At 39.1% G+C, this 26,488-nt stretch overlaps 1 protein-coding gene across 7 annotated transcripts in view; it reads right to left on the bottom strand.

Moving 5' to 3' along the window:
- ST7 (suppression of tumorigenicity 7) overlaps positions 1 to 26,488 on the bottom strand; it is a 250,915-nt gene that overhangs the window by 20,374 nt on the left and 204,053 nt on the right. For all 7 annotated transcript variants that reach the window (XM_006929305.5, XM_006929307.5, XM_006929306.5 and 4 more), the window contains 2 exon segments: positions 19,008 to 19,080; positions 17,442 to 17,544 (listed from right to left, as the gene is read on the bottom strand). In XM_006929305.5, coding sequence (XP_006929367.1) covers positions 17,442 to 17,544; positions 19,008 to 19,080 — 176 coding nt within the window.

The raw sequence follows: 26,488 nt of genomic DNA, 5'->3' as shown, positions 1-26,488 counted from the left end.
TTAGTAGCGTGGAATTCAATACTGAGAATAGAGGTTGATTTCTCTAAAGCCACCACTCATAAGCATTTCATCAAACCTGCATCCTTGTTAGTACATTTGAAGGCAATTATGAAATCATCCAGCAACCCAAAGTTTGCTGACAGATAGTTAGCCTTGTACTAGTTTCCTACAGTGAAGATCAGAGGCTTTGAGGGTAAGATACTCTAATCAACGAAATATATGGAGACTCAAACGGCAAAAAGGAAAATTTAGAAGACACAATAAGTTGATATAATTTTGTAACCAGAATGAAAATACCTAAAATGGACACATGAAGGTTAAGTCATATGACTGAACTGACTGTACTAGAGAGACTGACTAGCACTGCCCATTAACTTTTCTGTACAGACTTACCAAGGAGAAGGACCTAGTCCTGTGAAAAGAGCCACGCATCGTTGTTCACATGCAGAGGGAGGAGGTGTGGCAGCCTGAGCCCAGGAAGACCCCAGGGAGGGGAACGGCACAGACCCCAAATTATACTGTTCTTTTAGATCTTTCCCAAAGTCTGAAGGGCCCTCAGCTTATGCCTCCTCATTCCTCTCTTCCACAAAGGAGATGGGAGCACAGGGCCAGAATGAATTCTTTGGTGTTTACAACAGAATAGAAAGGGAAGCAAATTTAGGGTGGTGTTTTATACTTGCAAATGTTAACTTCTTTTTGCTGGCTGGCTCTTCCCTGGGCTTCACTCCTCACACACACATACACACACACCACCACCATCACAACAATCCATGCATCTCCTTTAGAATGGACATCAGCAGATGATGGAGGGTTGTGTTTAATGAAAATGGGACAAACACAGTAAAAAGTGCTAGGAGAAGAGATGTTCAACAACTTTAATGTCAGAAACAACTGCCTATGGATTTATCTGTCAGTGGAATTTACGAAAGATGGTGAAGAATGGAAGAATTCCGGTATACAAGATGGAGGTTATGATACACCTATCAGTGCTCTGTTATCATCTCACTGGGGATCTATGTGCTTTGGGCACTCTGAGTGTAGTTGCCTCTAAGCTTCCTCTCCTGTTGGTGCACCCAGTATTGGGATGCACTGCCTGGCAGGAGCCAGGAGGACACATTCTGCCCTCCTGGTTCAGCAAGTGAAACTTTCCTCACTCTGGGTCTGTTCCATGAAGAGATGTCTAAGCTCAGGCCTCACATCAGGAAGGGCAAAAAAGTGAGACTGCCTGCCCAGAGTGTAGCAGAGAAGAGTGGTACAGCCATCTCACTTGGTGGGGCGTGCATAAAAGGCCCTCCTTCGACAGAAAGACCCCCATAGGAAGACCTCTTCCCAGACTGGTCCATGAAAGGTGTTTATTGCTTTAATGGGAACTTCTCAAGTATGAGTTCCAAAAGAACTTTTTGGTCATATGGCTTTTTAAATTCTACAAGTCACTGTCTTCCTCCATCTTGTTTTCAAACAGTGCAGAACAAAAGTCCTTTGGGGAAAATTACAATTTTGAGTTACCTAGTAATCCAACCAGTACTACATTTATAATGAATAGCAACCATAATATAAATATCAGGGTGAATTTTATGTTCAGAGATACTTGGCTATCCTCTCATGATCTTGTTACCTCAAACGAAGCTATTACACTGTATGTTGTCACTGCTCATGATGTTCTTAAAAGAATCCAAGGCAATGAGTCATGAGAAAGATATAGAACGGGTAAAGTGCTATTAATTAATTGTATTAATTAATTGTTTCAGAGAAAGAGAAGAAAAATAATTTGGTTATTCTTCATAATCATCGGAACAAAGGAAAGGGTGGGGCGCCTGGGTGGCTCAGTTGGTTAAGCGTCCGACTTCAGCTCAGGTCATGATCTCACGGTTTGTGGGTTCAAGACCCGCATTGGGCTGTGTGCTGACAGCTCTGAGCCTGGAGCCTGCTTCAGATTCTGTGTCTCCTCTCAATCTGCCCCTCCCCTGCTCGCTCTCTCTCTCTCTCTCAAAAATAAACATTAAAAAAAAAAAAAGAACAAAGGAAAGGGAAATTTTCTTGCCTAAGATGAGCCCTAGGATAAGATTTTATTTCTGAGTTTCTAATAATTATTTATAGCCACGCTGCCTACCAGTCAATTTTTAAAGAAAGAACATGTTGCATGAACTCTGAAACAAACTAAATATGAAAACCATTAGTGCATGTGGCCCAGTTATACAGAAGCTTCTTCAAGTCCCTGAGAATCAGATGGTGGCTGAAAGAAAAGTGTAAACTACCATTCTTTTTATTTCTATGATTAGGAAAGCCTTTTAAAGTGATTGCATTAAGCATCTACAAGAGAACTCTTCTCTTGACCTATGGAACTGTCAGGAATAGGGGCCCCTGAGAAGAAGTAGGCCTGGTAGCCACCCACATTTGTGGGTAGACATTGAAACAAAGTCAGGTATCTCACCGCTGCGTCGGTGCAGGTAGGGGATTGAGCTCGAGCTAGCTCGAATACAGGCTCTTTGCTTTTGCATTGGACTCAGCTCCCTGGTGGTCTTTGGGGATCATGAATTCTGGGCATAACATTTGGTCAGGGCGGGGTAAAGAAAACCTGTGTGTGTGTAGAGGAGTAGAAAATTACCTATAAAAGGACATAATAGATCTGCATTACCCAATATGGTAGCATCTCCCACATGTGACTATTTAAATTGATTAAAATCAAATAAAATTAAAAATTCATTTCCTCAGTCCCACTAGCCATAATTCCAAGTCCTCAAGGGCAGCATATAGTTAAAGACTACCATATTGGACAATGCAGAGATATTTCTGTTAACATAGAAGGTTCTACTGCACAGCACTGTTGTAGACAATGAGAGTTTCCAATCTTCAAGTAACTAAAACAACTTTTAACATAAAAAAACTTTATAGACACCCATGATAGGAATTATAAGTAGAGTATCTATCGATTGAAAATACACAATATGGCAAAAAGCTACAATAAATGTAATAAAGCAAGAATTCATTTAAAAGCATTGTTGGCCACCAGGGCATCTAAATATACTTGGAAAATAGTACACATGTATGTGAGACAGATGGTTTACTCAGCTTGCAGGCTGAATGTGGTACATACGGCTTCAAGGACATCATCGTCCATAGCCCAAAATCGGGTCATGAGGTAATGCTCTGTTTTTCCTCTAAGCTGCATCTGATCTTTGTGTATGTGTACTTTTCACACATTGCCTTAAATTCGTTATCTATGTGCTTTTCCCCTCAGCTGAATCATTAGATCCTCAAGAGCATGAATCTCACTTCCTAACAAGTCTCTCAAAGTGGGCATCCTTGCTCTAATCAGCCTCATGAGGCTAACCAGAGCAACTCACCAAGGACACTTAGTTATCTTCTCATTGAATCTACTTTATGGCAGAAGTAGGTTATGCCTATAAAGGAGATTTATACTCCAGTATAGTTCCAAACAAAATGTTGGCTCTGACCAGATGATGAAGGCTAATAACAACAATGTGTTATGTTTTTGGCCAGGCTTAAAAATGGCTGGCAAGATCGGTTCTCAACATGTGCAACGTTTAAATTAGAAAGGCATGGAACAACATTTCACATCTTACTTGTCGAGAGAAAAATAAATGGAAGAGGGCAGATCCCTATCCACAAATATGCAGAAATCAATTAGAATAGCTGTAGCTCGCAAATCAGAGAACACTCTCTGCCTGTCTGTAATAATTATTTGGCTCCTATTAGCTAAGCCAGCATTCCGTGCTATCTTGCCGCCACCCTGCCTCTAACTTCCTTCCCAGATTCTCAAATCATATTGATCTTGAAGTTCAGGCTTCTAGAGTTTTCGGAAGCAACTTTCAAAACCTATTTGTCAGAGTATGATTCCTTATGTCCATAGGAACATACAAAGTCAGAACATATAAAGAGGAGCTGATTAGTGCCTTTTTATGGAGGGATGTAAGCAGAGACAGCTCACCTGTCAGGAGATCTGGCCCATCAGAGGCCACACCAGGTGACTGCTCAGTTCTCTTGTGTTAAGGTTCTAAAATTCTATAACAATTTGAGTGAAAATGATCCCAAGGTTACACTTCACCATAGATATTAATGTCAAGGAATTAATTCATACCCCACCCCATTTTGTTTTGTTTTTTGGTTTTTTTGGATTTTAAATACCAACAACAGAAGTCATATGAAAATCATTAGAAAAAAAACAGAAACAAACAAAATGAGAAAGTATAGATTAATTTTAGCACATTTAGCTAAACTTAGGTAAATTCAATACATTTAGGTAAATTTTAGCACATTTAGATGATGGTTACCCGGCTGCTCCCAAAAATCAGTTCGTGGAAAAATACTAGCATGAGAAAATGCTCATGATATATTGCCAAATGAAAAAAATAAGTGTTTCATACAGATTATGATTTTGGTAATTAAAAATGTATATGTGGGTATTAAAACTTTGGAAAGTTACAGACTGAATGTTAATGGTGGTTAAATATTTGATTTTATGGGAGATTAATTTCATTTTGTGCTTTTTTGGTGCCTTCTAAGTTTTCTGTAATAAGTCATTTTTATTTCTCTCTCTATATATATGTACATATGTGTGTATGTACATATGTAATACAAACCTCTTTTCTAGACTTGCAATGAAAACATAAAAAACAAGCCAAACAAACAAACAAACAAACAAACAAACAAACAAAAAGATAACCAGGGACAGTAATTTCTGTATGATTACAGTGCTTTGGTACAACTAAACCTGAGAGAGGCTAAAAGCCCAGAAAAGATGCTTTAAAAATACCAGTAAAGAGTTCAGAGAATAAAACTAGTGCTATTTGGAAGACATGCTATATATTTTGAGTTTCAATGTTGCCTACTCCCTGGACTCAGTAAGACCCACATTGGAACAGGACAAAAATACCACAAGTACCCATGGCTCTCTTGGGTCATGCTGTGATGGGGAATGAGACGCACAGCACCATGACCCCTGCCCGCTGACACTTTGACCCACCGTTTGAATCACGGCTCTATTGTTCCATTCTGAGACCGTGGACAAGTTACCTTATTTCTTTCAACCTCAGCCTGCTCATCTGTTAGAATAATGAAAATACACATCTTTCCAGTTTTAACTTTTGAAGATTATGTAGGATAATATATGTAAAGTATTGACACAGTACCTGGCACCTAAGTGTTCACTAAATAGTAGCTACTTTTGCCAACAAAAAAATGAAACGTTCATATTACTGTGGAGGTAACTTATGTTTCTGTGTGTGTGTGTGTGTGTGTGTGTGTGTGTGTGTGTGTGTGTCCCATAAACTACGGAGTCTGTTTTTAGGTTAAATACTTCAGCAATTTTACAGTAGTGGCAGGTCAGCTGAAAAGAACTGGTTACTGGGGTCCCTAACTAACCAATCTGGAAACAAGCACAATGCCAAGCTGAATTGCCAAATCACCACTCAGGGGCCCTCTTCACAAGGTAGCTGCTTCTTGCTGGCTCACTTACCTATTCATCAGTTACTCTGCTACATTCAAAAGATACAGGAATGTCCACAGCGCATCACAAGGAAAGATATGGGAGTTCCCACAGGGTACTCTAATGACACACCTATAGGAGCACCTACAGCACACCTCAAAGGCACCTAAAGGGCATGGGCATGAATTGGTCAGGTCCCTAGATGGATGATCCCTAATCTTTGTAGGAGTGTGTGTGTGTGTCTGTGTGTATGGAAAGACAAAGAAACAAGAAAATTCAACACGATGACCGCCTTAATAAGAGGTACGTACAGCTGACCCTTGCACAATATGGGTATGAACTGTGTGGGTCAACTTACATGTGGATTTCTTTCAATAAATGCATTATAGTACTGTAAATATGTTTTCCTTATGATTTTCTTTTCTCTAGCTTACTTTATTCTAAGAATATAGTATACAGTACATACAACATACAAGATATGTTATTAGTAAGGCTTCTAGTCAATAGTAGTAGGTTCTTAGTAGTTAAGTTTTTAGAGAGTCAAAAGTTATATGTGGATTTTCAACTGCATGGGGAGTTGTCACCCTTCACCCCTGCCTTGTTTAAGGGTCAACTTGACTTAGTACTGGTAGCAAATGAGAGGCGTTGTGTCTGAGAAGGCTTCACAGAAGAAGGAAAGTATGAGTCAGTCTTACTAAACAAATTAGTTTACCTCCAACAACGGCGGGGGTTGGGGAGGGGGGCAGAAGTCCCTGCAAGGCTGGGCAGAGGCACCAAAGCATGAAGGGGCATAATATGCTTGTAATCATGAGGAGCTTAAGTACTGACATGGCAGTCACTGCCCACACTGACGAAGCACTAACAAGAATCAAGTGTTAACTCAGGTACGCCTTACAAAAGCTCTGCGACGCAAATCATATGATTCCTGGTTTATACATGGGAAAATGAAGGCACTGGGAAGTTAAGTAGCTCAAGCAGGGCTGCACAAATGGTCACTGGAACTCAGGTTTTATGCTACTCTCCAAGGGAAGCGGGAAAAGTAGATTGTAAACAGGTCTTCCATGATATGCTCCAGAGTGTGACCTTCACTCAGAGTTTACTCCATGGTTTTCAAACTTTGAGAACCAGAAAAAATTTGGTCAAAAGAAAAAGAGAAACATGACAGAGAGTATGTGAAATTGATGTAAAACAAAGCTGTGGGGGGCCCTGGGGGAAGGACCCAAGGGAGGTCCGAGGGATTCTTATGGCTCCTAGGAAGACAGTTTGAAAACTGCTGCAGTGGGCAATTGAGAAATGAGTTGGTACAATTTGTGGCTTTGAAAGAAATGGGCAAGTCATGTGTAGAACCACTGGACAGGAATGAGATTGAAATTAGCAAAGTCTTGAAAGCTTCTGTCATGGTTTGGGTGAGGGGGTGACAAAACTGAGGCAGACTTCCCCAGGACTTGGTGCCAGGCTGAATCTGAAGGCAAGAAAAGGCATTCAGGGTGACTGTGAAATTTCTAGTTTAGGACACCAGAATAATGTGAGATAGTTATCTGAAATAAAGACACAAAAGGACAGTTGGAGTTCCTGGAGTGACAGCCTAAAGGCAGTGGGGTGTGCAGGTCTCGAGCCTGGAAGAGAAGCTGGAGACAGGGATTTGGGTGTGCAGGGAGAGGCGGGTGATGGAGCAGCAGGAGTGCCTAGCTCTCCCAAGAGAGCTTCGAGAAAGAAAAGGATGGGTAGTGAATGATGCTCCCAGACAACCAACCTGAGGGACGGGCAGGGGAGGAAGTGATGTAGGAGGAGAGGGCCCAGAAATGCAGAGAAAGCCAGAGAGAAGGCAGTATGGAGCTAACCAAGACAGCTTGTGGTAGAAAAAGTGGTCAGTGGGGCAGAACGCTGAGGAGACATGATGTAGGATAAGGTTTGACAAGAGACCAAAGGATCTGGTGACCAAGGAAGAGGTAACCTTGATGGCAGTGGCCTTGGTGGGAGCAGCAACAGTGCTTTTTGTTAGAGAAAGAGACCTTTTAAAAACTGTCTATTCCTGAGAAACGTAGCTAAAAACTGGTTTCTGCTCACTTTCCTCTAGGTCATATTTCCACAATACATTCTCCTTTCTCTAATCCAAAAAAGCTTTGGAACAAAATATGACTCAATTCAAAGAAACTTGTATTGAAATAATATTTCTGAAATGTACCATTGATATACAATATCACAGACAATCTGCCAGAGTATTTTGAGTTTCTGCTTCCACGCTTCAAGCATTTTTAAATGTTAAAACCCACTACACGTTTTGTTTCCTAAATTGGATTAAAAAGCAATTTTATACTCTGTCAATCAGCTTTACCAAGACATAAAGGGAGGACTGCATTAGTGTTTGCATGAAATAGAATTTCCATCACTCTAACAAGGTCCTGTGGATACTCCATTAACATATACAATTACCAGGATGTTTTCCCCACAAGCCTCTTAAAATCCCCATGAAATAAGAATTTCTAGATTAACATTACATGAGTTTTCTTAATGTAAATTTTTACCAGGAATGCATTTCTGTTATAACATTTTCATTCTTTCCTCTCTGCTTTCTCATGACTTCCCACACTCTGAGACTTATAATTTAAAAACTACATATCTAGTAGGCTGGACCCTCACATCAATATTTTGTCAAGCCGGGGCTGTCCTGCTAGTAAAATGATCTTCAGGAGCATGGCAAGCCCTCTTCCCCCAGCATGCTCAGGGACTGCCCCCTTGCACACCCAGCTGCCCCCAAGGTGGGACCAGTAGGAAGAGCCCATAGCATACACGTAGGCAAGATGAAGATAAAAGCTTTCCCTTCATTGGTGCTGGTGATTTTTCTGCATTTTTCTCCCCCAACAGCTCCACGCATAGCACCCAGGCATCTCAAGCAGCTGGGACTTCCTCAGCCCCCCGCTGCTCCTCTGAATGCGTGTGGAGCCTCCAGTTCTAGGTGTGAGACCTCACAAGCTTGGGGTTTTCCTGTGGTGGTAGTGATCGGCCACGGGCTTCTGTTATTTTCTAAACTGTATATGCAAAGGTGCCTTGGGGTTGCTGGGCTACCTGCTTTCTCATCCCAGTTTCAATCACAACAGTTCTACTTTTACTTGCTTTGTTCATTAAGGCTTCATGTAAGATTGTATTAGGAGGAAAAGTTTATTGCTTTAAAAAATCATTATTAGTTATGTGTCATTGTTGCTTTGGTGGCAAAGAGCAGGGATGGCTATTCCAGAAAAAAAGGAGACAGAGGTTGGAAATGGGCAACTCTTAATCAGCCACAAGCAAAGGACTTACCAACGGTTGCAAACAGGGAATTCCAGAAGGCATTAGCTGTAGCCAGAACATGCTAGAGCCTCCTCTCAAATCTCTAGGCCTAAAGGGACCTCGTGGGTACTCAAGGTCAGGGGCATTGCAGTGCCACTGTTATACTCTCTAGTTGTCCTTCACACTAGATGTTTCAAGAAGTACTTGTTACTGCATTTTTCTAGGCAGCATCTATGGTAGCCCAGCCAGCCAATGCAGAAATAGAGCTAAAAGTACCAGGGCAAAGATGATGAAAGTCCAACACATGTACTGGATGGGTTACACAATGTAATTCCATTTACTTTTCATCAGACCTATGAAGCTTTTATTTTTATCCCTATTTTATCGAAAAGGAAACAGGCAGGGAGCTAATCAACTCCCTCTTCCCACGGTTCCCTTCGGACCATGGACAGGAAGTAGTGAGAGTCCTTGTTTCAAATACTTTTGGACCCTTTCAATGACACTTCATAGGTCTGCCTACCTTTATGTTGCTACTCTTCGCTCTATCATTACACTAATATGTTCTCCTGGTAACAACAGGAAGTCTGCATAATGGGCCTGACAATTCAGAAAAGAATAAAAGTAGATGGCTAACAATGTTCCATCTTACTAGTAGTGGCAAAGAAATGCAAATTAAAAGTACAGAACTCTATTTGTACCTAATAAAATCATAAATGTTTGTTTTCTTTGTTTTCTTTTCTCTGTCTTAAGCAAACTGCTCACTGCTGGTAAGGGTGTGACAAAATGGTAAAGAAGGGGTTACCTGCTGATTGGGGACGGGGGCTGTAAACTACCACAATCTTTTTAGGTAAGCAATTTGGCAATAAATATTAAGAGCCCTGATGTGTTTCAATAAGTTATGTAGTATTTCTCATTTTGTATATCTATCCTAAGGAAATAACATAAAGACCCAAATATTTTTATGCCCAAAAGATTTGCTATTGGACTTGATCACCTGATGTCTGCAATAGAGAACACAAGAATTAAATCATTCTCTTCAACAAATAATGCTGGGAAAACTGGATTCCACATGCATGAGAATGAAATTGGACCTTTATCTTATACCATACACAAAAATCAACTTGAAATACATTTAAGATTTAAATGTAAGACCTGAAACTATAAAACCCCTAGTGATAAACATAGGGAGAAACTTCATAACATTGGCCTTGGTAATGATTTTTTGGATATGACACCAAAAGCACAGGCGACATAAGTAAAAATAGACGAGTGGGACTATATCAAAGTAAAGAGCCTTTGTGCAGCAAAGGAAACAATCAACAGAGTGAAAAAGCAACATATGAAATGGAAGCAAATATTTGCAACTGTACATCTGATAAGGGGTTAATATCCCCAATACACAGGAAACTCCTACAATTGGATAGCAAAAAACCAAACCAAACAAAATAACTTGATTAAAAAATGGGTAAGAGACTTAAATAGCCATTTCTCCAAAGAAGACATACAGATGGCCAACAGGTACACAAAAAGATGCTCAAAATCACAAATTATCAGGGAAGTATAAATCAAAACCACAATGAGCTATCACCTCATACAAGTTAGGATGTATGAGGTCATTGTAAAAAAAAAAAAGACTGTAACAAGTGTTAGTGAGAAAGGGAAGAAATTAGAACCCTTGTGCACTGTTAGTAGGAATGCAAATTGGTACAGCCACTATGGAAAACAGTGTGGAGCTTCCTCAAAAGATTAAAAATAGAACTACCATATGATCCAGTGATCCTACTCTGGGTATTCATCTAAAAGAACTGAAAACAGGGTCTTGAAGAGATATTTGCAGTCCGGTGTTCATTGCATCATTATTCACAATAGCAAAAAAGTGGAAGCAACCTAAATTTCCATCAACAGATGGATGGATAAAGAAAATGTAATACACACACACAATGGAATACTATTCAGCCTTAAAGAAGATGGGAATCCTGTCCTGTGCTGTGACATAGAAGAGCCTAGAGGACATTATGCTAGGTGAGACAAGTCACGGGACAAACACTGCATGATTCCACTTGGATGAGGTATCTAAAGTAGTCAAACTCAGAAGCAGAAAATACAATGGTGGTTACCCGGGGCTGGGAGGAGGGAGGAATGGAGAGGTGCTGGTCCAGTGGGCACGGGGTTTCAGTCGTCCTAAAGATCCGTGTTACAACAATGTGCATGCAGTTAACAATACTATACTGTATACTTAAACATTTGTTAAGAAGGTAGATTTCATGATATGTGTTTTTTGACAAAAAGTAAGGAAGTAAATCATTCAGAAAACAGTTACTAGGAAAATTTTAAAGTGTTTGATGGCACATGGCTAACAGATTTGGACGTTAATGGTAAGTTAGAAGATAGCCTTTTTAAGGTCAAAGAACTATGAAAATCTATGCTCCTCCTCCAAAAAGAATAAATATAACCCACAATTCCCAACCATAAAGTACAAGTTTAGAGCCCCATGTTAATGTTTTTATGTTTTATGTATATGCTATGTGATTATGATTCCTAAGTATTAAAAATGCACGGGGAGGGGCGTCTGGGTGGCGCAGTCGGTTAAGCATCCGACTTCAGCCAGGTCACGATCTCGCGGTCCGTGAGTTCGAGCCCCGCGTCCGGCTCTGGGCTGATGGCCCAGAGCCTGGAGCCTGCTTCGGATTCTGTGTCTCCCTCTCTCTCTGCCCCTCCCCCGTTCATGCTCTGTCTCTCTCTGTCCCAAAAATAAATAAACGTTGAAAAAAAAATTAAAAAAAAAATGCACGGGGAAATAAAGCTAGAAGGAAATAGTCTTAGATATGACAAGATGATAGCACTATGAATAACTTCCTTACATTTTTTTCTAAAGTAATAAGAAATTTATTTTTATAACACCACTACAGAGGTGAAAAAAAATCTAATACTGCTTGGAACAAACCAGTACATTACTCTTGTTTTGGAAAGTTGTCAGAAAATGAAAATTTATCTTTAGCACCCTGGAGTTAACAAAACATCCTCTAAACCAAAAAGGTGTCTCTTTGCAGGGAAATACTTGCAATGTAGTTGTAGCGTATTAAGGGTACGTAGCATTAGTAAAAACGCAGGTTTGTGTAGAGTGATGAATCACCGGCAGAAAAGCATCACCCTCCTGGGTAAATCTTGACATGGTTAATGATTCCTTGGATATGACACCAAAAGCATAGGCAACAAAGTCAAAATAAACAAGTGGGACGACATCAAAATAAAAAGCTTCTGTGCAGTAAAGGAAACAAAATAGAGCAGGGTGGGTGGGGCAACATATCTGCAGGGAAAGCGGAAGAAAAAGCTAAAACTAAAAATCCAATAAACTATAACAATATATAGATGAAGGTACAGAAGCAAGATGTGCATGGCCTCTCATTTGTCCAGCATCATGAGTGAAATTTTCTTTAAAAAATGAAGAATATTCCCTGTCAATTCAAAGCTCTTATTTTGAATTAAATTAAGTAAATTTAATTAAATAATTCCCATTAAATGGGAAACACCCTCTAATGGTGTAGGGATTTCTTCATCTTTTCGAACCGTGTACCCAGTTCTTAAAAAATGAGCAGCATCATTAAGATCCTAATGCCACTGGTCATCCTCAAAAGGGGGTAAACATTAATTTCATAGTCAATGCACTGTCGTGAGAGACCACAGAGGGGACAGACTGATTCTGGCATGAGGGAGGTAACAGGCTTCCTGGTGGTGACTTTTAATGGTGGGGGTGAAGGATGAGTAGGATTTCCTCAGAGGAAGCAAAGGGGGAAGGAGAAGAGAATGTTTCTGGAACAATGAACAGACTGTTAGAAGGAGCTGGAAGAAATGAAAAACAAGCAGGGTCAGATTATGAAGGGTCCTGAAGAACCATTCAAGGAGTTTCTATCTTCCTCTGTAGGGCTGGGGACACAGCTGCAATTCCTAGGGAGGGGAGTAACACAATTTAGTTTGGATGGGCTGCTTCCTCCTTATACTTTGCTGCAATCCAAAGCTTCAAAAATACTTGACCACTTAAGAGGCCCCCCCTTTAAAATAGAGACATAGCTTTTTACTGTTTTTATTTACTTCCTGGTCCTGGGGTGTGTTTAGGAGATACCCTCCCTGCTCCGCATGTTTTCAGGTGAAGACTATTCTGAAGAGTAACCCTCCTGAAGTAAATAACTGACATTTTTCATTGGATACTGAAATATCAAGTATGCGCCTCTGCTTATTAGAATACCAAATAGACCTAAATTGGACATTCATGGGAAGCAGTTCTCAGCTATTACATTTAGTATTTTTTCTCCTTCCAACAGACTATAATTGAGTAAAACAGCATGCAGTTGCTGAAAATTTCTGTGGTAGGCCACTGAAGACTTCCTGTCATAGAGCAAACGAAACCATGGAAGTATTTAAGATATAATAATATCTTCACGAAATATGAATTGTCCACAAGTACCTTGGGAAGTGATATGCCCGCCATCATTTGAAGGCTTCAAGTCTAGGCTAGTCTGCAACTTGGTAGGATGGTGGGGGGGCAGTGGAGGGTGATGTGTGAGGGTTAGAGAACCCAGAATCAGTCCAGGCTCTGTCATTTACTAACTATGTGACTGAGCAGGCAACCTAACCTCTCCAAACCTGCAGCACCCTCATCTGTATAGCAGGGATAATAACATGATGCACCTCATGGTGTTGTTATGAAAAATAAGTAAGATGTTCACTTAGCACTGTGTTTGGTACACAGTAAACATTCAATACAAACCAGTATTAAAAATAATCATCATAATATCATTATGAGGAGACATTCAAACTGAGGATGGGAAGGTGTCCTAGATGATCTCTAAGGCCACTTCTTATACCAGGAGTCTAAGAGTTTTAACAGTTTATATCATTCATTGATGTCTCATTAGAATTAAGGCTATTTTCTGCCTGAAAAGTCATCGATGTGTGTATGTGTGTGCGTGTGTGTGTGCGTGTGTTTACCTGAAGTATTAGCAAACAGTCCAATAAACAATGTATCACGTAATAAAAGATGTCTGTAACAGCCTGTATATAGTGCACATGCATCAAAGGTTTGTGGTTAATTCTGAACTAATGCTGAACATTGACTCACAGGTCCTTTTCCTCATGAAAATGTCAACAGACAAAGAGGCTCTGGAAACAAGTTTCCCCTTGGCACAATCACCAACAAAGCAAAGTGGTAGAGAATCAGTTTACCTACGTACCCTATCTTTTCTCCAGTTAATAATTAAAAAGTAAAGTGAATTCAAATATTTCAAATGTTCCCACTTAAAACAATTCTGTTTTGCAGGTACAGTGCTAGCTGACTAAGTTAAATTTTTCCAAGGTAGACTTAAACTATTTCTTAGGGCTTTTAATACTCTTCTAGAGGTGCAATCAACCATTTCAGACCATCACAGAATTACACTACGGCTTCAACTAAAATATCTAACCAACATTATTGTACCAGTTTTCTATCTCGTGTGCTAGGATCACAAAGGTCTGGCTGGTACAGCCGGAAGCGGTAAGACCCAGTTCCCAAAGCAATCCTAAAATTTGTATGGACCACAAAAGACCCCAAATAGACAAAGTAATACTGAAGAAGAAGACCAAAGTGGGAGGCATCACAATCCCAGACTTTAGCCTCTACTACAAAGCTGTAATCATCAAGACAGTATGGTATTGGCACAAAAACAGACACATAGACCAATGGAAGAAAACAGAAACTCCAGAATTGGACCCACAAACGTATAGCCAACTAATCTTTGACAAAGCAGGAAAGAATATCCAATGGAAAAAAAGACAGTCTCTTTAACAAATGGTGCTGGGAGAACTGGACAGCAACATGCAGAAGGATGAAACTAGACCACTTTCTTACACCATTCACAAAAATAAACTCAAAATGGATAAAGGACCTGAATGTGAGACAGGAAACCATCAAAACCCTAGAGGAGAAAGCAGGAAAACACCTCTTAGACCTCAGCCGCAGCAAGTTCTTACTTGACACATCCCCAAAGGCAAGGGAATTAAAAGCAAAAATGAACTATTGGGACCTCATGTAGATAAACAGCTTTTGTACTGCAAAGGAAACAATCAACAAAACCAAAAGGCAACCAACGGAATGGGAAAAGATATTTGCAAATGACATATCAGATAAAAGGCTAGTATCCAAAATCTGTAAAGAACTCACCAAACTCCACATGCAAAAAAAACAAATAATCCAGTGAAGAAATGGGCAGAAGACATGAATAGACACTTCTGTAAAGAAGCCATCCGGATGGCCAACAGGCACATGAAAAGATGCTCAACGTTGCTCCTCATCAGAGAAATACAAATCAAAACCACACTGAGACATCACCTCACACAGGTCAGAGTGGCTAAAATGAACACATCAGGAGACTATAGATGCTGGTGAGGATGTGGAGAAACGGGAACCCTCTTGCACTGTTGGTGGGAATGCACACTGGTGCAGCCGCTCTGGAAAACAGTGTGGAGGTTCCTCAAAAAATTAAAAATAGATCTACCCTATGACCCTGCAAGAGCACTGCTAGGAATTTACCCAAGGGATAAATGGAGTGCTGATGCATAGGGGCACTTGTACCCCAATGTTTATAGAAGCCCTTTCAACAATAGCCAAATTATGGAAAGAGCCTAAATGTCCATCCACTGATGAATAAAGAAATTGTGGTTTATATACACAACAGAATACTACGTGGCAATGAGAAAGAATGAAATATGGCCTTTTGTAGCAACGTGGATGGAACTGGAGAGTGTTATGCTAAGTGAAATAAGTCCTACAGAGAAAGACAGATACCGTGTTTTCACTCTTACGTGGATCCTGAGAAACTTGACAGAAGACATGGGGGAGGGGAAGGGGAAAAGAAAAAGTTAAAGAGGGAGGGAGGCAAACCATAAGAGACTCTTAAAAATTGAGAATAAACTGAGGGTGGATGGGGGGTGAGAGGGAGGGGAAAGTGGGTGATGGGCATTGAGGAGGGCACCTTTTGGGATGAGCACTGGGTGTTGTATGGAAACCAATTTGACAATAAATTTAATATTAAAAAAAAAGACCCAGTTCCCAGACTTCAGGGGTCTCCAACAAGTCAAATGTCAATAATTTTAAGACTTTGTGAAAATACAGTGTTCAAGTATTTTCAAAGAACTCTGAATATATTATCCCACTTGGTCTTTGTCACAAAAGACAGGTAACGCTTATATTTTTATCTTCATTTGAAAAATGAGGGAAAACATTGAGTTCAGAGATGCTAAGCCCCAAGCTCCCCCCAGGGCTCATAAATGACAGAGCCAGAACTAAACCCAAGTTTTAGTCTCAGAAACTAGGACTCTATTGCTCAATACTACTTCTAAAAAAGCCTATACATGCTCACAGAACAACTCTGTAGTTAAGAGAACAGCATTAAATAAATATTAATTGATGACCTAAGTTGACTGTAGTTCAGGACAATATTTTCATGATTAGCTTTAACTTTTAACCAAATTTGAATGAACACTTTTAACATAGCTGAAAAGATACCAAATAAAGAGAGATATTTTATGCCACCCTATATACAATGCCTAAGTCTACAAATATTATGATGGTCATTATCCACTGGAACTAGAGTAGATAAATATATCCTTCACTAACTGTGTTACTGTGCACCATTCTTCAGTTTCCTGTTTTGTGAGAAAATGAGCATGACCTGAATAGAAGCTCAGAAAAGATATTAGGTCCCTTATCACTGTCACTCTGAACAAAATAGATTAAAGTAGGTAACTCCATAGATCATCACATACACACATACACATATACGTACCACCTTTTGCACAGTACTTCAAGAAAACAAAATAGCCTTCTTTTGTCATTTTTCACCAGTGAAAGCCTTCATTAGACATTTTGCCAAGAAAAGTATGCCTTGTAGTACCTGATGTAAATTGTATGAAGTTTCCCAGAGGTCAAAATGCACTTTATAATATCGAGAAACTGAAAATAGCCTTCAGCAATGTGCCTATCACATAGCAGGTACTCAAATATAGGTAAATAATAAATACACACCCATCTCCCAAATAAAAGATTATAGAAATATCTTCTACCATGATCTGACTCCCTTAAAACCAAATTCAGGAAAAAAAATATATGGGAAATATTGGGTATTTATAAATTGGTCAGTCATGTGGTTAACAATTAAGACAAACCTCTCCTACTACTTATACATACTAAAATGGCATTCACAAGTCAAAACACTTTTTCATACTTTGAGGTTCTCCCTATTATCTTCTTGCCATTACTGATTAAGTATCATTTATTTGTAGAGACCTAGAACATCACATTTATCAGTATTTTTTTTTCACCACTTATATTCACAACAAGGTTCATTTCCCAAGTTGGGTCTAAGTTAAGACTATAACTGGTGTGAAATTCCTATCAAATGCATCAACACTCTTGGGATCTCCATATTTTGCCAATTTCAGACTTCCTGGCCTGACCCGCCTAAGCTAAGTCTATCAATTTACCCTAATTATATGAAATCCAAAAATCGGCCCAAAGCCTCCTGAATGTAGCTTTTGCTTAAAAATGAAGCTGATAACCATAGACTATATAGGGCCTCAGCATTCATTGGCTGCAATTCATTTTTTTACACTGGGTGTATTCGAGACATGACATTGTGGTCACTGAATGCTTTCTCTGCTATCATAACGAGTTCCTGTGGGGATTCCACAGACTCACTTTTGGCACGTGAGGGTTGAATTCCACAGCTCTATGAATGGCCTCTACTGCGTTCATCTCTGCTGTGCTCAGCCCCCGCCGAGATGCAGCCTCGGGAGAGAATCTGAAAAGCAGGAAGACAAACACCATCCAGTTGGGACCACTGCTTGGGCATCAACCCGGAAAGGCATCTACGCGTCAAGGGCCCATAAAACCACAGCGAGCCAATGGCATGAGCTCTCCAAACCTCCACTATATGGAACCTCTGAGTGACCCCTCAGACCGAGGCCAACAAAAACCCCAGCAGAAGCAGAAAGCGTGCTTGCGTCTAATCTCGGCAGGAATGAAATTCGGCTGTCAAGTCTCTCTGTCTAAATAGCTAATCTAAATCTTCTATGAGGTACCTGCTCAGGTCAGGGGAGGGGGTAGGACTGACGAGGGCAGACAGTGTGGGAAAAAGAGAAAACCAGGTTACAGAAGAGCGCACTTGGTTAAAAACAGAACTAGGGAGAATTTTAAAGGAGGCTCCCAACCCAATATCAGTGCTGCGATGCAGCCTCCTCCGCAGGCAAGCCTGCTTGGGGCCGTTCCGGCGGGGGGTGTGCGTGCCCGAACTGCGGGCCAGACACCTGCCCGAGTGAATGAAAAAAACCAGACCATGCAATCTCTTTCTCACCTCACACCCAGGGCTAACTCCAGAGCTGTGCTTGGCAGGCAGACACCACAGGGGAAGCTGTGACAACCCTGGCCCTGCCCTCCCAAGCTGGAGTCGCTGTGTAGGGAGAAAAGATGTTGCAGTAGGTACTGGCGATCTACAGGATAAAAAAGAATGAAAGAAAATTACTTCGGTCTTGAAGTGCACACACACTTAACAGCAAACCTGTCTGACATAGCAGAGGCTGTTTTCTTTTTCTGTTATCTGCTTTTCAGCTCTTCGGAGGGATTGTATCGGGGAAATGGAAGCGTTTATTATGAACTCAAACAGTTAAGCCAACTGTTCTCTTTCACCTGCCAGTCATCTTGGACATTTATGAAAATTCTCTATGTCATAGTCACCTGCCTGAATAAAACGGGCGAATGTCCCACCGAGATGGCAACTCAAAGCAAACGGACCCTGGATGGGGAGTTAGTTTGGATCTGATGAGTCAAAGAATGGGAGATGATCATCCCTCTGCCATCTTACATGTTTGTTATGACTACTACCCAATCTTGGACTGCTGATGGAAGAGGAACACGCAAAAAAATGAGTAAAAGGAAGGCATTTTGTGTGTAAGTCCCAAGCAGGCCTTTTGGTATCTACTGTCTGGCAAAAAAAAAAAAAAAAAAAAAAAAAAAAAAAAGTCACCTCAGAGGTACGGAATTTCACATAAATCCCTCTTTAGGGACCCATACACCCTTGAAGTACCTGGGGTTATGTACTCTCTCCTTCTAGTAGTGAAAGAAAAGATCAGCAGATTTTAGAAAATGCATGCTCATAAGCGGGGGGTTTCATAGACTAAGAGAAACTTCCAGAGAAAGCCCTCAGAGGCAAACATCTCCTTAAGTCAGGTCAGGCATTTAGTACCACACAAGTTATTATTCACTTACTTGTCAGAGACAGCTCTTGCTTTGAGCAAGGCAGCTGTATAGCATATTGTTGCCGACTTTGGTAAGCTTATATCTGTTAGAGAAAAAGAAAGCAGAAATTCTTATAAGTTTTCAGGAATAAAGAGCAATGATTTTTAATCCACAAGCATTTTAATCATGTAAGTCTAATAAAGTGTAAATTAAGAATATTTTAATGCATACAGTACACAGCTATTTCTTATGTATAAAGGTGGTATGTAAAACTATGGGTAATTCATATTTTTGTGAATAATATATGTTTAAAATCCACCAGACTGACTCTTCAGCAATCTTTTCTTTAAGATATGGATTCTCATATATTGAATTTAATTAAGCAGAGAATAGCTATAAATATATGCATTTAAATATTACAGGAATGCCCTGGATATCATAAAAGGCAAACAGGACCTCTGTGTCACTTGTAAAAAAAATTCTCAACAGGTGTATGAAATACCAATGTGAAGAAAAAATATCACCTGGATCTTTTTTTAAAAACACACCTAAATAGGGGCTCCTGGGTGGCTCAGTTGGTTAAGCATCTGATTCTTGATTTCGGCACAGGTCGTGATCTCACGGTTGTGAGATTGAGCCTGTGTCAGGCTCTGCACTGACAGCATGGAGCTGGCTTGGGATTCTCTCTCTCCCTCTCCCACTGCTTCTCTTTCCTTCTCTCTCTCTCTCTCTCTCTCTCTCTCTCTCTCTCTCTCTCTCTCTCTCCCCCACCCCCTCAAAATAAATAAATAAACTTAAAAAAAACACCTAAATAAATTATTTTTTAGTGGTCAGATTTAAACCAGATTTCTTTTGCATTAAATTTCAAGAAGTTCATATTCAGTTTTTGTTAAATAAGCAATACATTTATTATAACATATACAAAAAATCTTTATATATAAGGATATATATGTGAAATATTTAGAAATCTATATAATTTTTGTTCATTCAAACCCAAAGGAAATCCCCTTTCATATGAAGCCTCATTTGTTTCTCCAAGAAACAGTTCCTCTCAGTTTGTATAGAAAATTTACATGGAGAAGAGGGAGCAGGTAACAGATTCAGATGATGAGTTTAAAGGGAAACAAAAGTAAAAGATACAGCTGAGAATAGATAAACTCAAAAACGTAGTCCCTTTTGGGGAAAAATTTGTGTTTAAATTATGACTCTATTTCTTACCAGAATAGTATTTCTTTAACACTGAACCACATTTATACTATGACAGAGAAATATCATCTTAATTCAGGCCAGGTAAAAATACACCATTCCCAATGCTGCAAAATTGACTCTATGTTAGAGAAACTCTTATCACCTGGAATGCTCTGCCAGCTTCTTCGCAGGGCTGTTTTCAACTTCAAAAGAATTACATTACAGTGGATAAAATCCAAAAGGGGCAAAGGGAAGAGAGAAAGAGAGAGAGAGAAGGTGGGGAGAGAGAGAGAGAGAAAGAGAGAGGAACCAAGAAACAGACTCTTTAAGTATAAAGAACCAACTGATGGTTACCAGAGGGGAGGCGGGTGGGGGGGATGGGTTAAATAGGTGATGGGGATTAAGGAGTGCACTTGTGCTGAGCACTGGGTGATGTACAGAGTACACCTGAAGTCAATACAACACTGTATATAACACTGTATGCTAACTGAAATTTAAATAAAAACTTAAAAAAAAGAATTACATTATAGTAAGAATGAAAAGCAAGTCCCATGACCAGCCCCATAACAGACAGCCACAGAAGAAAATAAGTTCATAAAAGAATAACAATCCCTAATCCAGTAGTATTTACCACCAATCTCAGCATGAGGAATTTCTCTGAGGGAAATTTCAATGCCATTGATAAAAAAAATAAATAAATAATCAGAAAATTCCAACAAAGAACTGAAAGGAAAAGGAGTCTTTGTAATCCTGATCTCATAAATTATGTTCAAACAAAATTTCACCACTATATGCATAGTGTAAAATGATGCGCTTATGACTAAGAAGGAGAAAAAAGAAGAATGCCAAACACTTATGGATCTGTCTTGTTGCTTTTCCAACGTCTAAACATTTAACTGCTTCCTAGTGTAGGAAATCAATCCCAGAATCAAATATCTTGTTTATTAGGGTCCATTCATTGACCCTAATTGGAAGGTAATAAAACTGTAGATAATACACATTCTACTTAAAAGTTCAGACCTTTTTTTTTTTTTTTAAGTTCAGACTTTTTATATAAAAAGTATCCAAATCTTGTTTCCATCCTTCCTGGCATGATCTGTGTTTCTTCTGTGTTGAGCATCTTCCCATGAAGAAGAGACTAATGAAAAGTCCAAGAAACGAGTTGAGGCTGAAAACAATGGTCATAATTATCTGGAGGTGGCAGCATAACAGGGAGCCTCACTTGATAAACTAGAGAAAACCTGTTGTTAAGGATTTAGCTTCACAATGAGAAGGATCAGATTGTTTTCATGGTTACCTAAACAAGCAAAGTGACATATTCACCCACTTAGAAAAACATGCAACTCAGGTATACCAGCAAAATACAGGTGCCCAATCAATGATGATCTTTAATCCAGAACCAGGTCTCTTCATGCTCACGAACAGGGCATTCACAACTAGAAAAATGTGACAAAATTCTGCAACATTACAACTACTGTAGTGATTTTTCCCATAAATTTTTTACCCATACTCCTTCACTGTATGTAAAGCTGGTGGTATATGTGCACAGTCATAATGCTTAAAAAGTAAATAACCAAAAATATGTTTTAATCAGTATCAAATGGGAAGAGGGGGAAATGTAAATACTCCATTCCTCACTAGTGGCATGTGATTCCATTTGTTTTCTTCTTATTTGAATAAATTACTTTTACTCTCATTGCTTAACAAAAATAAAAGAATAGCAAAAAATTCTTGCATAACTTGTTTATTTAGATAGTTTCAATGTTTTTCTTCTAAGTCAGCCAAAGCAATTAACCTATTTGGTAATGGCAGTTGTCTCTAAGAAGTGAGAAATCATTCTAAAGAAACTGATCCTAAGTTTCCCTGTAGGTAAAGCAATCTTATTCAATTAAGGTTTTCTTTACAACATATTTCTTTAATATGAAATTTATTGTCAAATCGGTTTCTATACAACACCCAGTGCTCATCCCAACAGGTGCCCTCCTCAATATCCCTCACCCACCCTCCTCTCCCTCCCACCCCCCATCAACCCTCAGTTTGTTCTCAGTTTTTTGGATCTCTAAAGGTTTGCCTCCCTCCCTCTTTTTTTTTTTTCCCTTCCCCTCCCCCATGTCTTCTGTCAAGTTTCTCAGGATCCATATAAGAGTGAAAACATACGGTATCTGTCTTTCTCTGTAGGACTTATTTCACTTAGCATAACACTCTCCAGTTCCATCCACTTTGCTACAAAAGGCCATATTTCATTCTTTCTCATTGCCACGTAGTATTCCGTTGTGTATATAAACCACAATTTCTTTATCTATTCATCAGTGGATGGACATTTAGGCTCTTTCCATAATTTGGCTATTGTTGAAAGGGCTTCTATAAACATTGGGGTACAAGTGCCCCTATGCATCAGCACTCCATTTATCCCTTGGGTAAATTCCTAGCAGTGCTCTTGCAGGGTCATAGGGTAGATCTATTTTTAATTTTTTGAGGAACCTCCACACTGTTTTCCAGAGCGGCTGCACCAGTGTGCATTCCCACCAACAGTGCAAGAGGGTTCCCGTTTCTCCACATCCTCACCAGCATCTATAGTCTCCTGATGTGTTCATTTTAGCCACTCTGACCTGTGTGAGGTGGTATCTGAGTGTGGTTTTGATTTGTGTTTCCTTGATGAGGAGTGACGTTGAGCATCTTTTCATGTGCCTGTTGGCCATCTGGATGTCTTCTTTAGAGAAGTGTCTATTCATACAACATATTTTTTAAAATGATGCTTATCTTTCACAATAAAAAGCAAAAGCTTTGACATTTTGCCTACCCCAGCAATTCTACTTCTGAGACTCTTTCCTAAGAGACAAAGTCATGTGCATTAAAAATGAGCCTTAAGTTGGGGCGCCTGGATGGCGCAGTCGGTTAAGCGTCCGACTTCAGCCAGGTCACGATCTCACGGTTCCTGAGTTCGAGCCCCGCGTCAGGCTCTGGGCTGATGGCTCGGAGCCTGGAGCCTGTTTCCGATTCTGTGTCTCCCTCTCTCTCTGCCCCTCCCCCGTTCATGCTCTGTCTTTCTCTGTCCCAAAAAATAAAAAAAAAAATTAAAAAAAAGTTGAAAAAAAAATAAAAATGAGCCTTAAGGATGCTGATGACAATACTGTTTCTAATGGTGGAAAACTGGAAACAGCCTAAATGGCCAATAACAGAAGATTAGTTAAGGTGCTGTACATCCACAGGGTGCAATTCTATGTGGTCATTACATCATGTGTTGGAAAAGTAATGATCTAGGAAAATGGTGCATTGTTATAAGTACATCAATAAGTAAAATAAGTTTATAAAATTATGATTTCATATGTTTTTAAAAAGCATTTATATGCACAGGGATAATAAAACTGGAATTATACATACAAAATATCAACAGTATTTATTTTTGAGTGGTGGGATTATAGGGAATTTTTTTTTATCTGTATTTCCAAAGCTTCTTGTGAGTACATGTAAATAAGTGAATTTTTAAAAGATAACAATAATGCTATAAAAAGAATTCTGTTCTACAAATTGTTGGAAGCCAGTTCATAAGCAAATACATTGGTGGAACCAGACAGAGACAGCATAGACAGACAAAGGTAGAACTTACATGAAGTGAAGTCAGACCAGAGATCTACTGCATATACTTATATACTTCATGAAAGTTAGTGTGATCCTTTTGCAGTGTGCACTGATTAACCATATTTTAATCTAATCACTGCCTAACATCTAAATCAGAGACCAGAACTGCATGTCTTGGCTCACTTTTAAGAAACACCATATACACTACCTTAGGAGAAAGCTTGTTATTATGGGCTGCTTACTCGCGAGTGCTACCTCTTTCATTTCTTTAAAAATAATGCTGAGACTTGGTTGTTGTTGCGTGTTATAAGTTTGAAACTTATAGACTCACAGAAAGTTTGAAATAATTATAGGCTCACAGAAGGATGTGAAAATAGTACCCTGTACTGTGAATGCTTTTCTCAGCTTCCCCCAATGGTGACATCTTACATAACTGTAGTATAATATCAAAACCAAGAAACTGACACTGGTACAGTACTATTAAGGAAATTACAGTCCTTGTTCAATTTTCACCTTTTTTTTACATGCATTCATGTGTGTGTGTGCAGTTCTATGAAATTTTATCCCATGGCTAGATTCATCTAACTACCACCACCATCAAAATACACAAAGTTCCAAAGGAACTCTCTTGTGTTACCCCTTTATTTGTACCCTTCCTACCCATACCTGTCCCCTGGTGACCACTAATCTATTCTCTGCCTCTGTAATTTTGTCTGTCTGCCATGATTTCATGCTTTTACCACTAGGGAAATGGATAAAATGATAAGGGAAACAGAATAGCTAATAGTAGTGATGAAAACAAGTAGTATCAGAAGTTTTGAGCAGGAATAACAAAAAAAGCTGCCTTCCAATATTGCTTATTTTTTATTCAGAAATTTTATTTTGAGGAAGAAACTTCAAAACCACTCTATGCAGTGCCTGTCTTTCGTACGTGCATGTACCTACCATAAATACAAAAAGTCCTTCTAAGAATTAGAATCCAGACAGTCTCTTCAATAAATGGTGTTGGGAAAACTGAACAGCTACATGCAAAACAATGAAACTGGACCACTTATTTACACTATACACAAACATAAACTCAAAACGGATTAAGGACTTAAATGTGAGAGCTGAAATCATAGAAACCCTAATAGAGAGCATAGGCAGTAATTTCTCAGACATAGGCCATAGCAGTATTTTTCTAGATATGCCTCCTCAGGCAAGGGAAACAAAAGCAAAAATAAACTATTGGGACTACATCAAAATAAAAAAACTTCTGTACAGCAAAGGAAACAATAAAAAACTAAAGTGCAACTTCCTGAATGGGAGATGATATTTGAAAATGACATATCAAATAAAGGGTTAGCATCCAAAACATGTAAAGAATTTATACAACTCAACAAACACACACGCGAATAATCCAATCAAAAATGGGCAGAAGACATGAACAGATATTTCTCCAAACAAGACATCCAGATGGCCAACAGACACATGAAACAGTGCTCAACATCATCAGGTAAATGCAAATCACTCCTATTAGAATGGCTAAAACCAAAAATATAAGAAACAAGTGTTGGCAAGGATGTGGTGAAAAAGGAACCCTCCTGCACTGTTGGTGGGAATGCAAACTGGTGCAGCCACTCTGGAAAACAGTATGGAGATTCCTCAAAAAATTAAAAATAGAATTACCATATGATCCAGTAATTCCACTACTGGGTACTTACCCAAAGAATATGAAAACACTAATTTGAAAAGATATATGCACCTCTATGTTTATTGCAGCATTATTTACAATAGCCAAATTATGGAAGCAACTCAGGTGTCCACTGATAGACGAATAGATAAAGAAGATGTGGTGTAGACATACAATGGAATATTACTCAGCCATAAAAAAGACTGAAATATTGCCATTTGCAACAAATGGATGGATCTAAAGAATATAATGCTAAGTGAAATAAGTCACTCAGAAAAAGACAAATACCATATGATTTCACTCATACGTGGAATTTAAAAAACAGATGAACAAAGGAAAAAGAAACAAACCAAAAAACAAACTCTTAACTATAGAGAACAAACTGATGGCCACCACAGGGGAGGTGGGGGGGGATAGGTGAAAAGGTGAAAGGGATTAAGATTACACTTATCATGATGAGCACTGAGTAATGTATAAAATTATTGAATCACTATATTATACATTTGAAACTAATATAACACAGCCTATTAACTGTACTGGAATTAAAACATTTTTTTTCATAAAAGAATCCAAGAAGGAGAAAAATGTTAGCTACAAAAATTAGTGTTCTTAAAAAGGAATATGTTCAGAGAAGTCTTCATAATAACAGCTATGAAACTTGCCTAGAGATCGACTGGACCATACTGGAGACGGAGGTTAGAGTGCTCTCATAAGAGTGGTTTAAAAAAGAAAGTAGATGTCATGTAATACACAGTATGATTAAGATAATAAATAATCTTAGGTAATAACACAGATATTTGCTGTTATAAAAGAAGGGGAAAAAATAAAAAGAAACTTCAGGAAGAATAAAAACAAATCCAAACAAACAATTAGAATCCAAAAAGGACATGAAAAGAAACAAAATAATGAGATATCGCATAATTGCAGACATAAGGAATGCTAAATAAATGTTTCTCACTTAAGCAAAGCTGAACTCCCGGCTTTAGTTTAATTTTCCTTCTACTTCTTGGCCATCTTTTGTTTTATACAGGTCCTTTTCTGAAAGGCAAAGAACTTTCTCCAACTGTCTTAG

Source organism: Felis catus, chromosome A2 (assembly GCF_018350175.1).
Source record: "Felis catus isolate Fca126 chromosome A2, F.catus_Fca126_mat1.0, whole genome shotgun sequence".
Lineage (NCBI taxonomy): Eukaryota > Metazoa > Chordata > Mammalia > Carnivora > Felidae > Felis > Felis catus.
The sequence above is the reverse complement of the archived record's forward strand: the minus strand, read 5'-3'. Positions and strand labels throughout refer to the sequence as shown.